Here is a 14,095-nt window from a genome sequence, read left to right as displayed (position 1 = left end):
AAAAATATGAGGTAAAACTTTAAAAAATATTTTTAAAATGCGTTCAAAGTCCATTTTGATTTTATATAGCAGAAGTCGGGATATATAGACTTGACAAATATCTAAACTTTAACGTTCAAAACAATTGTTTACTTTTTACCCATATGCTGAACCTTATTTGAATCGAAAGAATAAATATTATGCTATAACATTACACTAAAGATGTAAGCCATAATTTACCACATGAAGCTGTTTATTTATAACAATTTTTCAACAAATAAAAAATTTCACTTTTGTTTTAACTATTTATTTTTTATTTTTATATTAAGCAAGTTACCGTGGTAAACTTTTTACTGTAATATTATAGCATCATATTCTTCCGATTAAAATAAGATTAAGATTGTGGTAAAAAATAAACAATGTGTTTCAAATGTTAAAGTTTGCACATTCGTTATGTCTATTTATTCCGAAACGCAACGGTATATCAATTTGTTAAACTGACTTTTGTAATATAACATCAAAATGAAATTGAGCATTTTTAGACAAATTGATTTAAGCTTTCGTCTTGTATTTTTTGCTTTTTCTTACATCTGATGTTCAACCTATTAAAAAAATGGCCTTGAAAATGCTAAAATTGGTTTTTTTCGGCTATTTTAGTAATATATTTGCAATTTACATTTAAAGTAAACATTTTACATAAAAATCATAATAATAACTTTCGTTTTGAAATAACTCTAAAGTTATTTAAAAAAATGTTATACATAAATACGTTGCCATGGTATATTTTCGGCAAACTTTTCAACATAGCATATTGGCATCATAATAATATCGATTAAAACAAGTTTTAGCATGTGGGTATGAAATCGAACTTTTTCGACCAAAGCCCCCCGCCTAGCATGCTTAGCAAGAAATAAAACCTAGTTTATCTGGGATTATTTATTTTCCAAGCATTACATAAACCAATAATATTTTTTAGAAATAATTTAATAGGATCATTTGTTTTTTTCATAAAATCTATTGCAAATAGAATATTTACGAAGTTTATTGAAGGCGTATACATTAATCATAAATTAACCTCAAATATTCGTATAAAAAAAATTAAAACTGAAAAAAAAATTGTTATTAAACAATTGTTGTAAACAAGTTAGATGGTTTATTTAACAATCTATTTTATTTAAATAATACATATTCGTAATGTACGTAAAAAGTACATACAAATTTTAAAAAAAAAAACGTCGAAATCCATAAACAAGAAACAGAGATACAGTTCAAAGCTCCTTCTCCCATCTCCGCTCCCACTAGTTTCAAAGCCAACCAATTTTGAGGACCACATTTTTGAAGCTTTATGAACGATTTCATTAAAATAAAATCTTTTTCGAATTTTTCTCATTAAAACTTTAAGGTATGCTCTTAAAGATATTCCTAATAGGGTCTCTTAACTGTTATAAACAAAGCTGCTATCAATTTATAAAGAAAGGCACTTTTTAACTTCGTCTCAAAGTGTCCTAGGTTAACATTTTTGTTAACCTAGGATATGGTTATATATAACCTAGATATGGATATAATAACCTAGGTTAAAAATCAGGCTGTCTAAATATGATCAATAAAAAATCAGTTTATTGCATTCAATGGTTAAAAAATTATTCTAGTTTTTTAAAAGCAAAAAATCGACAAGTTTCTGACAAATTGTTTTGCAATATTAAAAATTATTTTTCCCCATTTTTTTTAATAATAATAATAGAATAAATCTTAATTATATATTAATATAACTATATAACTATATAATTTTATATATTTATAAATATAACTATATAATTTTCTGACTTATATTTTTGCAAAAAAATTTTATTTTGGGATAAACAAACTAAATAACTTCCTGTTCAATCATTTTGGTATAGTCACCCAATAGTGTTTCAATGGGAAGGTTAGGAAATTGTCATGAATTTAAAGGAAGTGTAGGAGATTGTTTTTACGTATTAAACAATTGTCTGGCTAAATAGGTCTTGAACCTAAGGCAAAAAAAAATTAAATAACTTTTAAAATATTTGTCCGATCGATTTGAAATTTTGATCATATTTTAAGCATCACAAAACCGAACATTACATGTAACATACTAATTATAAGTTTATTTTCTAAGCAACAAATAAGGGTAGGAACATTTAGAAAAGCCATTTTGACGTTTTTTATATGACTTATACGTTTCTTATTCTTAAATTTATTTTAAATTCTTCACTTTTTGCTGATAGACGAAAAAAGCAAAAATTTATCGTTTTTTGACATTAATTTGTTAATAATTATTTAAGTCCAAAAAATCGACTACCGTAAACCGGGGTAACTTTGCTCCTGCCAGGGTAACTTTGCTCCATTACTAAAAAAAGTTTTATTTTAATTTACCTATGAATTAAAAACCGTCTTCACAAAACGCGCGTCGCCGTTTTACTGGTTGCCTATTGACAAAGTCTCCCCACGTGCAGCATAGACTTGCTCTTCCATTTACATGCCTACAGCGAGTCGAGAAGGTAGAGGTGTAAAAACTTCGGTAAAAACTACGTATAAAATTTGGTGTGTGTAGAAAAGTTGTGCTATTATCTCACAAGTAAGTATTTGTGTATGCGTTAAGTGTATACTGTTTATCAACTTTTTTACTCAATTCTGACTTATAAATAAACAAATGATAAACTTTTCTTTTTCTAACCTAATTTTACAAATTATCAGGTCATTCGGGATAACTTTGCACCAAAAAAGTGGCGCAAAGTTACCCCGAAATATATATTATGTTTAATATATATTTTTGTTACAGCTATGCCTAGAACACCTAAAAGAGGAGTAGGATCACGGCGCTATGCTGACTATACACAAGAAACCCTACAAGAGTATTTAAATGAAATAAGAAGAGGTGAAATCTCACACAAAAGGGCAGAAGAAAAATATAAGATTCCAAGAAGGACCATTTTAAATAAACTGAAAGGAAAACATTCCAAAATGCCAGGGAGGCAAAACGTATTTACTCCCGGCGAAGAAAACCAATTTGTCAATTGCCTGATTTATATGGGAGAGTATGGGTTCCCTATTAACGTAAGGGAACTGAGAAACATCAAAAATTATTTAAACCGTTGTGGAAGAGATGTCAAAATTTTCAAGGATAACTTCCCTGGAGAGGATTGGATCAAAAAATTTATGGTCAGACATCCTGAAATTTCCCCACGTTTTGCAGAAAACATTAAACGTGTACGAGCAGGAGTTGACGAAAACATATTGAGAAGCTTTTTCGAAAATCTGGCAGTCGAGTTAGACGGCGTTTCTCCAACAAATATATAGAATTGTTATGAAACTAATCTCACTGATGATCCCGGCAAAAAGAAGGTCATTGTCAAGAGAGGTTGCAAGTATCCAGAACTAATTAGAAACGCTTCAAAGACCTCTGTGTCCATTATGTTCTGTGGAAACGGAGAAAGTAAACTTTTACCGCCCTATGTTCTTTACCGGGCTGCTAAAATGTGGACTACTTGGGCTGAGAATGGGCCAAAAGGATGCCGTTACAACGCTAGCAGTTCTGGATGGTTCGATGCAAATATTTTTGCAGATTGGCTTGAATTCCAGTTGGTACCTAGGTTTAGGAAGCTGAATGGTAAAAAGGTATTACTATGCGACAAACTCTCTTCACATATTACAGTACATGCACTTCAACTCTGTCTTGAAAACAACATTCATTTAATTTGTCTGCCTCCAAACAGTACACATTTGACGCAACCTCTAGACGTGGCTTTCTTTCGGCCCCTAAAAAGAGCCTGGCGAAAAATTTTGTCAGATTGGAAAAGTACTGAAGATGGCATCCGCAACACTAATATACAAAAGCAACACTTTCCTCCATTGTTGTCAAAGGTAATGGACTTGCTTGGTCCACAAATCAAATCTAATTTAGAGGCAGGGTTTCGAAAATGCGGAATATTTCCCCTGAATGTTGACGAAGTACTCAGCCGAATACCACGAAAATGCGACTCATCTGTTGTGCAATCGGAGTTTTTAAAGGCCCTCGAAGCAAAAAGATCCCATTTGACAAAAACTGTTAACCACCGCAGAAAAAAAATTAATGTTCCGGCTGGAAAAAGTGTTTGTGCAGTCAACGATGCAGATATGGAAGAACCTACAACCTCTGGCATGAATACCAATAAGCAACGAATAACTCCTGACGAATCTTCCGATGAGGAATCAAATATTGTTCGCTTTAGAGCTAAAAAGATGGTATTTGATGATAATTCATCGGACGATGTAGACTTTAAAGAGCTTGCCAGGGAGAAAGAAGTTGAAAATGAATTTGTAAATTTTTTAGAAGACAAAGAAAACAAACATAATAATTTTGAAAGTGTTGTTCGAGAAGTGGGACGTTTTGTAGTGTTTTCTTACGAAAGCCACCTATACCCCGGGCGCATTATGGCTTTTGATGATAAAACGGTAACCATTAGCGCAATGGAAAAGTCTCTCAAACTGTGGAAGTGGCCTTCAAAAAAGGATGAACTGACTTACCTATGGACTGACGTACTAGGCTGTATTAATACTCCTAAACAAGTTTCTAAAAGTGGAACTTTTACAATTCCTGAATTAAGTTCACGTTATAATTAACACTTTTGTTTATTATTTTCAAATAAATAACGCTACCTTCTTTTAGAGATTTTTTTGCACAAATAATATTTTTGGAGCAAGGTTAATACAAGCAACCCATTAGCTTTGCTCCAACTATATGTTACTATACAAAATTTCATGCTTTTATGAGGTGGAGCAAAGTTACCCCACACTATAGGTAACTTTGCTCCACTTTTTATTAAAAAAAAATATGTAATTAATTATTTTTAGAATAAAAAATACCACACAATAATTACATTGTATACCTTCTTCATCAGTTTAAAAAAAAAAAAACATAATACTAGTAGAAATTTTATACAGTTTTTCTCGCAATTCCTTTAATAACTCCTAAAAGTGGAGCAAAGTTACCCCAGTTTACGGTACTGGAAACATACAGATTTTAGTTAAAGAATTCCATACTACTCAAAATAACTGCTGTTTGCCTGGCTGGTTCAATGTCACAAACAGGGTACTTTTTTTGCATATTTCCCTGGTCTAAACATGTAAGCGCAATTTTCTAGCGCATTTAAAGTGTTGATTTAGCTCTAATAATTTTAACTGTTTGTTTAAAGTTGTTATTCATCTTAGTACCAATCAATAACGGAATATGATTATGTTGATAATTAACTTTTAGAAGATTTCCGTCCGTGACTACCGTCGATCTGCATTTAGTATTGTAGTAGGCGCAACAACGCCATCTGGTTCGGTTTCCATTCTTCACATGTACGGAATATTCGTCAGCATCCAATATCAATTTGGGATGTTTTATTCCTGGAATGAGGTAGATTATACCTGCGAAAAGAAGATCGTTAAAGTAATGATAAAATGAGAAATGTAGAACTACATTTATACTAACTAAGATTAATTAATCTGTATAGTACATGTAAGACTTTCTTGATAAAATCAGTTTGCTAAATTATAACATGTTATAACGATAGCTTTACTGTTTTTGCACTTAAATGTTAAACTTGCACATTTAAAGTATGGTAAATTTGCACAAAAACACTTAAATATCACATCCGATACACTTTTCCCTAAATATAAGCAATATGATTGACGACATTTGAGTCCACTAGTAGTTGATAAAAATTTCTTTCGGTAAAACTAGGGATGTTCGCGGGTCGTCCCGTCCCGCACTTTGTTCCGCATTTTGTCCCGCAGTATCTGCATTATATTTGCAACGTAAAAATATTTATAGAAGTCAAAAGGGTTTCTGTTTTAATAATTTATATTAATGAAACAAATTAATACATTTAGAATAACAGAAAATTTTAAAATGTTTTCAATAATTAGATTTGATTTATTGCGATGCACGCCTGGTATGCAAAAATTGTTTGGTTAAGGTCTTCCTAATAAACCGCCACCGGACATTACGGTGACACCACCAGATGATGATACCTTTGAATTTAGTCGTGAACGTGATAAATAAAAAGAACTTTCTTTCAATTACTTTATTCTGTGTTAGTAATTTAAAAATTAATACTATTCAGAATCCAAGAAGCAGAAGAATGGAATTTACTAAAACCAATAAAAGGTTTTTTTTAAACTGCAAAAAAGTTGCAGACTTACCAGGAGGAGAAAAGTATGTCATGCTTTGTAGTTTGGTCATGTACATCTATCTATGTATGTTTATTTTTATTATATGTTAGTGATACTGAATTTAGGAATGTTTTGCATAGATTGAAAAATTCACATTTTTTTATTTCTTAAACAAAAAAATAATTGTGGAAACAATCGATATAATTATTGACAAATTAATTATACTTTCGACAAAATTATAATAATATATAATATACGATAAATTATATTTCGAAACAATTCGACTGATATTGGTTTGTATAACTTTTTGCCAGATGAAGTAAAAAGTCTTCACTTGTTATTGTTTAAGCTTAAAATCAAATCACACTTTTTGAAACATTGTTTCTATTCAAAAACAGAGTACCTACGTACAGCTTTTACACAATAGTACTAGTTTGGTCAGGGTATTTGCCTATAATGATGATATTTCATGTTTTTATATTTTTATTTAGTGTGTTTATCGTTTCTTAAATTGAATATGTATGTATGTAAAAATTATCACTATTCCATTGACTTGTCAAAAACAAAACTATTTTGTATATTGACTAAATAAATTCTACTCTATTCTATACATAAATTTATTACTCGACTACCCCGACAAAAACTTTCCAGTTCCATGGTCCATTTGTCTATTTTGTGTTTCATGGTCATCCCAGACCAATTCCAGTTTGTGTGGGACATAGTTGTGTGTTGTTTTGATTCAATTCCAATCTCAAAAACTTTCTTAATGGGAATACACCAGCCAGTGATACCAGGTACTTTTTATTAAAATTATTTAAAGTAAAAATAAACAGAATGAAAAAGACAGTCAAGATTTAATTTCACGTCCAAAGTGTCTATGTATCTGTTTATACGTATTTCGCCCTAATAGGGCTCGTCAGAACAGCTATTCATAGGCTTTCTCAACGTGAAAAATAAATCTTTTCTGTCTTTAAGAAGCAACAATAAAATGGCTTCGATATGGACGCAATAGCGACATCTGATAATAAATCCGTAAAATAGTTTCGAAAAGATTTATTTTTCACGTTGAGAAAGCCTATGAATAGCTGTTCTGACGAGCCCTATTAGGGCGAAATACGTATAAACAGATACATAGACACTTTGGACGTGAAATCAAATCTTGACTGTCTTTTTCATTTTATTCGGATCTACTCTGTATGAGTACAAGAAACCAATTTGCTAAGGATTTCTTCTTAGTTGAGGAGACATGTCGTAGAATGCAAATTTTAGATTCCCCATGTCTCTATTAACATCTTTATCAACGTCTGTTTTGCCTTGCAATTTTTAGAAGGCTCAGATTAAAGAAGAAATCTGAATTGTGTTTCGAAACTATTTTACGGATTTAAAAATAAACAAATTACCTAATAAGATTTGCTTTCATGACAAACTAAAAAATTATAAATAAATAAAATTATAAGTTTTATGGATTAGCTAATTATCATATTAGTCTTACTTTAAATAAAGTTTAATTAACTTTTATAATTTAATTAATATTTCAAAATGTTTAATATTTTATTTCGACATCTATGACAGTCAGTATTAGGTGAAAGGTAAGCCTTTCATTGTAAGCTCCGTTGAAAAATTTAGACAATTTGTATTTCAAATAAATATTTAAATAGTTACTAGTTGTAAAATTGTTACACCTGTCGCCCAACCTGAAGGTTTGTTAATAAATTTTGTTAATATTTTTATTTGTAATAACTGTTGACGTGAAGTAATAATAAATTATGTAAAGTTTCTCTCTAAAACAGGAGTTGTAGAAATATTTCCTTTAAAAATAGTTCCATCCTTTCATATTTTTTAGAAAAGAAAAGTCTTTCTTTTTATCCAACAAGAGGATTCTTTTAAACGACGTCCAAACTCAAATAGTTTAGGAACTTTCTTGTGTTTTGTTGCCCACGAAATCTCTGTAAGTATTTTTTTATTTTTTTAGTTACTTCTTTCAGTCCCTCCTTTATTCACTTACTTACGACCCAGCTCTCCAACCAAAACAAGAGTGACCGTTCGCAAACGTTTCTGTTTGTTTGCTTAGCCTATCTCCAGCCCATAATTGCTCAGTCCCCACTTTCAACCCCCTATAAGTGATATCCAATATGGTAGGCAAAATTAAATCTTGACAAAGTAAGAGAACTGTTATAAGAAGCGACCGTCAGATTAATCAAGGCACATAAATTTAGATGGATGTAATGTCTAGATAGGAGAAATACTTTCATCTAGAAATATATAACAACATTTTTAAAAGCATTGTACTATATGGATGCGAAACTTGGCAACCCACTACGAGAACGGAACAAAAATTGCTTGTTCTGAAAATGGATTTTTGGCGCAGATCAGCAGGTATATCGAGAATGATGCACGTAAAAAATAAAAGAATAAGACAAATCATGGACAGAACAACGACAATCATAGTAGAAATACATTAAAAATAGCTTATTTAATACGGACATGTACAGAGAAACACAGAAATCAACATGACTGACTTAGTGGAGCCCAAAAGGCAATGTCAAAGAGCCTATTGCCTTTTCCTGGGAATTGCCTAGGAAACCGTTTATAACCGTCTTGTTAAAAAATCAAATAATCTTCTGAGTACCTGTTATTATTTTCAACTATACCTGTCAAAGTGGGATCAACTGTTTCCACTAATAATTTTAAATATGATTTCTATGAATTGGCGTGTTTTCTCGACAATTTGATGAACCTTTGATTTGTTCCCGGTTTGCGACACAATTGGTCTCATTTAGCGTAATTAGAGCCACTTCTTTGATTTTTCTCTTTTTACCATCTGTTTCTTTTAGGAGTATATTTAAATCATTCCATTGAACCCTATGTTCATTATCCCATGCGTGTTTATGGATAATGAACATAGGGTTCAATGGAAAGATTCAAATATAGTCCTAAAAGAAACAGATGGTAAAAAGAGAAAAATCAAAGAAGCGGCTCTAATTATGCTAAATGAGACCAATTGTGTCGCAAATTCCTCGGCAGAATGTAGTAGGATCTGGTTACCCATATTGAAAGAGGAAGTTATTAAAAAGAAAATACCAGTAGTAGTAAGTCAGTAACATATAGAGGATACATCATTTATGTTTTTTAAATAACAAACATATAAAATCAGAATTTGGTGTTTATTGAAGGTAAACTGAATGCACGAACAAATACTTACCATGTCGGGATAGTATTATGAGGTTTTTTTCCTGGTTTTCCCTCATAATTTACTATGCAATCACTAACAGGAGATTTTTACTGTCATCATGACATGTGTTTGTCCTTTTAAAGACGAATTACATGCTATGATTTTTTTTCTGACGGATATTCTCAAGTTAAAGTTGATTTCATGAAATCGAATGAACTATCTTATAAGTAAAGTCGTCCTAGGAGCGCAATTCAACAATATTGGCAATATCCTTTTAAAGTTGTCTACGTTAAAATGTATAATGTATGTCTGAATTGTCAATATAAATGAGTCAGATAAAATTAAATTATTAGAAGAATTTTTCACCAAGTAACAAAAAAACAAAATTTGTTTAATTTACTAATGTTTGTATTTTGAGAAGGATTTCTGAAGTGGAAATTGAAACGTCAATAAACGTACTTTAACCCATAATTGTGGCTTATTCCCATGTAAATATTGATTACTTTAAAATGCCACAAGAAAACAGCTTCAGAACAATATTTCATTGATGATATTAGGGAGAACTTTATTTATCCAAATACAGTTAATTAGAGAAAATAGTAAAACAATATATCAATACATTTTCATTAATTTTTATTAAATATTTAATAAAAAAAAAAGTTGCCTAGAATCAAACCGTACTTTCTCAAAAATAGAGGAAATTTTAATTAAAATAGCTTTAAAACCAGTACTTTCCAGATAATATCGTGAACTCTTCAATGAAATCAAATTGCAGTTTAAGTGCTGTGAAATATGCGACATAGTCAGTCTTTGAATTATTGCACGTTTTCATATAAAAAAAGAGTAGCTTAGCGATAAGACAAAATTGTTTTTTTTTTATTTGTAACTGGTTCTTTTTTTAGAAACTATGGTGTGATTTTAAGCTCCTTAAATATTTAACATTCTTGGAATTGTTGCAATATCATAAAGTCTTCTCATTTAACTCATTTATACTGTCTAATAACGGTTAGCCATCTTTTACAAGAACTACTTAAGTCATGACCTGCCAAAGTCGGACTATGATTGTGCCTATGATACACTTTAAGCCTATTTCCAAAAGTGAGCAAAGTGGATTTACATTTAGTTTTATAGTAACTATTGCAACGCCATCTAGTTTTATCTTGATATTTAACATATGTGGAATAATCATTCTGGTCTAATACGATTTTTGGCTGGTTCTTTGGTCCTTTAATAATATAAATTAATTCTAAAATAAAACATAGATTAGGGTAGTAAAAGAGAACCAGTTAAGTTGACTTAACAACTTGTTGGTTATACTTTTCGCACAAATGTTTAAATGTCTCTTTTGAAAACGATTTTCGGAGTAGAAATCGAAACGTCAAACATTAGTTAATTAAAAATGTACTTTTCAATGCAATTAATTGTGGCTTAATCCCCTATAAACATAATATTTAACATAGACATGCCACAAGAAAACAGTTTCAGAACATTTATAATAAGGGTGATCGTTTTTCGTGCTAATGAGAATAAAAGCTTCGATAATGTAATAAAAGAAATGTAAAATAAAATCTAATTTTCTTTTATTTTCAATTTTTAACTTTCTAAAAAAGGTATTGACTTAAATCAGTGTTCGTTCAGGTGTACAATGTAGGTCTGACTGTAGTGTCCTCGTGGTAAACGATCATAACTAATTATTGTCATTACCATATTTTTGTTGGACCACTAAAATTTAATATTCAACAAGCATATTAAGATTCTGAAGATCTGATGCTTCTGAAAGTCCTCATCAAGTAAATGCCCATTGTGCTATTCGAACAAGACTAAAACTGTTATAATAAATAATAAAAATTATTATTTAAGTAATTCAGGTAAATTAACAATATTAACGAATTGACTGACTGCCTTGTCCAATAAAGGAAATGTTGGATTATGGTTATGAACATTTTTTATTAAGAGCTTTCTTCCACACGTGATAACTCTTCAGGTACATAACAGTTTTTCTATATTTTGAACATTTGCAGATGGTTTTACCAGATAATTTTCTATTAATAACGTATTCATCATCGTATCCTATTAATTTGGGATTCTTTATTCCACGTATAACATATATTACTAAAACAATAAAATTAGGAATATTTAACCCAGTCTGGAAATGAAGAAATGCTCGATTTTACGGAAAAATTATTACAAGCATCTAATAGCCTTGAGTTATAGGGAAACAAAGGTAATAAAAAATACGAAACGATGTAGTGCTATATCGGCTCCATTTTTTTTATAAACAAAAGCCAAATTTTGAAACTGTAGCATTTAATCTGTAGGATTTTTTTTATTACATTCGGAGCAATTTTTTAATTGTAAAACTGTTGTGTTATGAATAGATGACTAACTTGAATTTCTAAGTTCAAATCCACAAAAAGATTTGTCAAGATAATTCCAACAAAAACATTTTCTGCACTGTTTGATAAATCAGCCCACCTACACGTTGGTCTGACGACATCAGGCGTATCAGCAAAAATTGGCAACAAAGAACACAAGGCGTAAAGAATGGAGGAGTTTAAGGGAGGCCAATATCCAGCAGTGGGCGTGATAAATAAGGACTGGATGATGATACGAATATGTGTATAAAATTATGCACAATTTCAAATAGATCGGTTTATTAATTAACGAGTTAAATTTTTGTTTAATATTTATCCCATATATCAAAAGATACCGTATACTTTTATAGTTATTTAACAAAAAACAATGAATTCTTGAGTAATAAAACTACAAATAAAAGTGAAGAAAGCAAATATTTTTGCAAAAAATATCTTTAAATAGGTCGTTGAAAAGGGGATATTGCTACTAACCAGATCGAATACCTTTTTAATTTTTTATGATGCATTTTATAATTAAATGGATCGAAAAGCTGGTTGAAAATGCACATTTATTTTAAAAATCCTTCTACGAGCAATATAAGCCAAGTTAGATTTTTTTAAATCATATCTCTTTTGTTTATGATTATTAAAAGAGTTGAAATTTTTGCAGATTGTCAATAAATACCTATATTTTATGATGCAGTTGATAAGTATACATTTTGTGTAATTTTAAATAAAAAGTAACCATTTAAAGTGAAGAGTGGTGGGGAAATAAGTTCGGAGTCCGCCATATTTTGAGATTGGAACTTCAAATTCGTACGCACTGGAAAAATTGTATCATCTACGGTTCCAGAAAACGTAGAACCTTTATTCCCTTCTTAAGCGGGGATAACTCTGCGAAATATTAACAACTAAATAATTTTTATTTCCATGAAAAATAGAAAAATATCGGAAACAATTTCTATTTTTAAAAATTTTTAAACAACAGAGCAACATAAAGAATGTAAAGTGGAAGGACATGAGCTCTTGCTGAGAAATTATTAATAGTGACGAGAAAACCGAAACTAATAATAAGGCTCAAGTACTAACGACGATGAAATATAATTCGCTCTCCGACTTCGTTAGTGCCATAACCCTAAAAAAATGGAAAATTGTGTTTTTGGCTTAATATGTTCATTTAGGTGTTGTCTTCATTGTGCAATAATTTTATATAATGTAGTTATTTTAAAATCAAGATATCGCGTCTATGTCGTTTGACATTTTCCGGTTTTGGCACTCCCTGCGACAGCAAGGTCACCACAAGACAGCTTACGTTACACTGTGGTCGAGAGTAGATGTGCGGTAAGTCGATTTCGTTTTTCAATATTGCCCTAACATGTGATTATGCATTTGTTAATCAAGAAAAATTACTCAAGTAAAACTTCTCTAGTGCCTTAACCTGTGATATGGCAGTGATGCAAATTGGAATTGTGGGTTTGTGTAACACACTCGACGTTGCCGACTGCCCTAACCTGTGTTATGGCTGTAATGCGAACTTGATTATAAATAGATTTCCGACGGTAGATAATTTGCAATACTGTTACATTATGTGCTAAGGCGTTACTGTAGGATAGCTATAATTGATCTATGCTAGGATAAGACGTTATTACTTATTATTATTAGTCGTTTTAAAAGTCGTAAATTTAAGAGATTTAAAGCGAATTTGTAGCATATTTTTTTAAATCTTTAAACTGAGTTTTTAATAGCTGTATATAGCTTAATATGGAGAAGGCCCTTCATTGCTTGGAGTCAGAATTTCATTTTGACACATTGGATTACCACATTCCTTAATACATGGGCTGCAGTATGTATAAATACATTCAACAAACATAATTAATATTTTCCTTCCTATTTCTTTGGCATAATGAATATCAATTTAAGAGCCGCCTTGATGCTGAGCCTAGTTCCCGACAATTCCTTGCAATACGAAGTAGCAAAGGACGGTGATCATTCTATAACGTCAGAAATTGAATTTGATGGTCCTGGTTACATTGAGTGCATGGAAGGCGTAATTGGTAAGTGCATATCTAAGGACTAATAATCAGTGATCTTTCGAAACCATAACATCGGATGTACAGTTTAAGTTTAACTCTGACATTTTTTGTTCTGTGGGCACAAAAGAGGCTATAAATCCTGAAACCGTCTCCACCCAAATTTATTCTGAGACTGATACTTGTATAGAAAGACATGGAATTGAATATTTTGAGACTGAGTCAGCTATGGAAAATCATAGAAAGGAACTTGTTCAGACGACTGGTGTCCTTGATGCCAACATCCATTTGACTATCCTCCGAAATGTTGAATTTACGTATGTATAAGGGCGATTAGAATCTTTCTCAAGATTTCAGTAGTTATGATTCCGTTGTCGACCCTACCCATGCGTCTAAAGGAG

The 14,095-nt window shown here is 30.9% G+C and overlaps 1 protein-coding gene across 14 annotated transcripts in view; it reads right to left on the bottom strand.

Annotated features, from left to right (window-relative positions):
- LOC140445580 (uncharacterized) overlaps nucleotides 1-14,095 on the bottom strand; it is a 538,348-nt gene that overhangs the window by 131,106 nt on the left and 393,147 nt on the right. The window contains exon 5 of one of the 14 annotated variants that reach the window (XM_072537734.1): nucleotides 9,927-10,556. The exons of the other annotated variants lie outside the window; for them this stretch is intronic. Within the exon in view, the coding sequence (XP_072393835.1) occupies nucleotides 10,294-10,556 (263 nt within the window). The 3' untranslated portion in view covers nucleotides 9,927-10,293. Of the gene's footprint in view, nucleotides 1-9,926; nucleotides 10,557-14,095 lie in introns of those variants that run through there. 14 annotated transcript variants of the gene reach the window in all.

The sequence above is a fragment of the Diabrotica undecimpunctata genome, chromosome 7 (assembly GCF_040954645.1).
Source record: "Diabrotica undecimpunctata isolate CICGRU chromosome 7, icDiaUnde3, whole genome shotgun sequence".
In the NCBI taxonomy this organism is placed as follows: Eukaryota; Metazoa; Arthropoda; class Insecta; order Coleoptera; family Chrysomelidae; genus Diabrotica; species Diabrotica undecimpunctata.
This window is presented reverse-complemented; position numbering and strand designations above follow the sequence as displayed.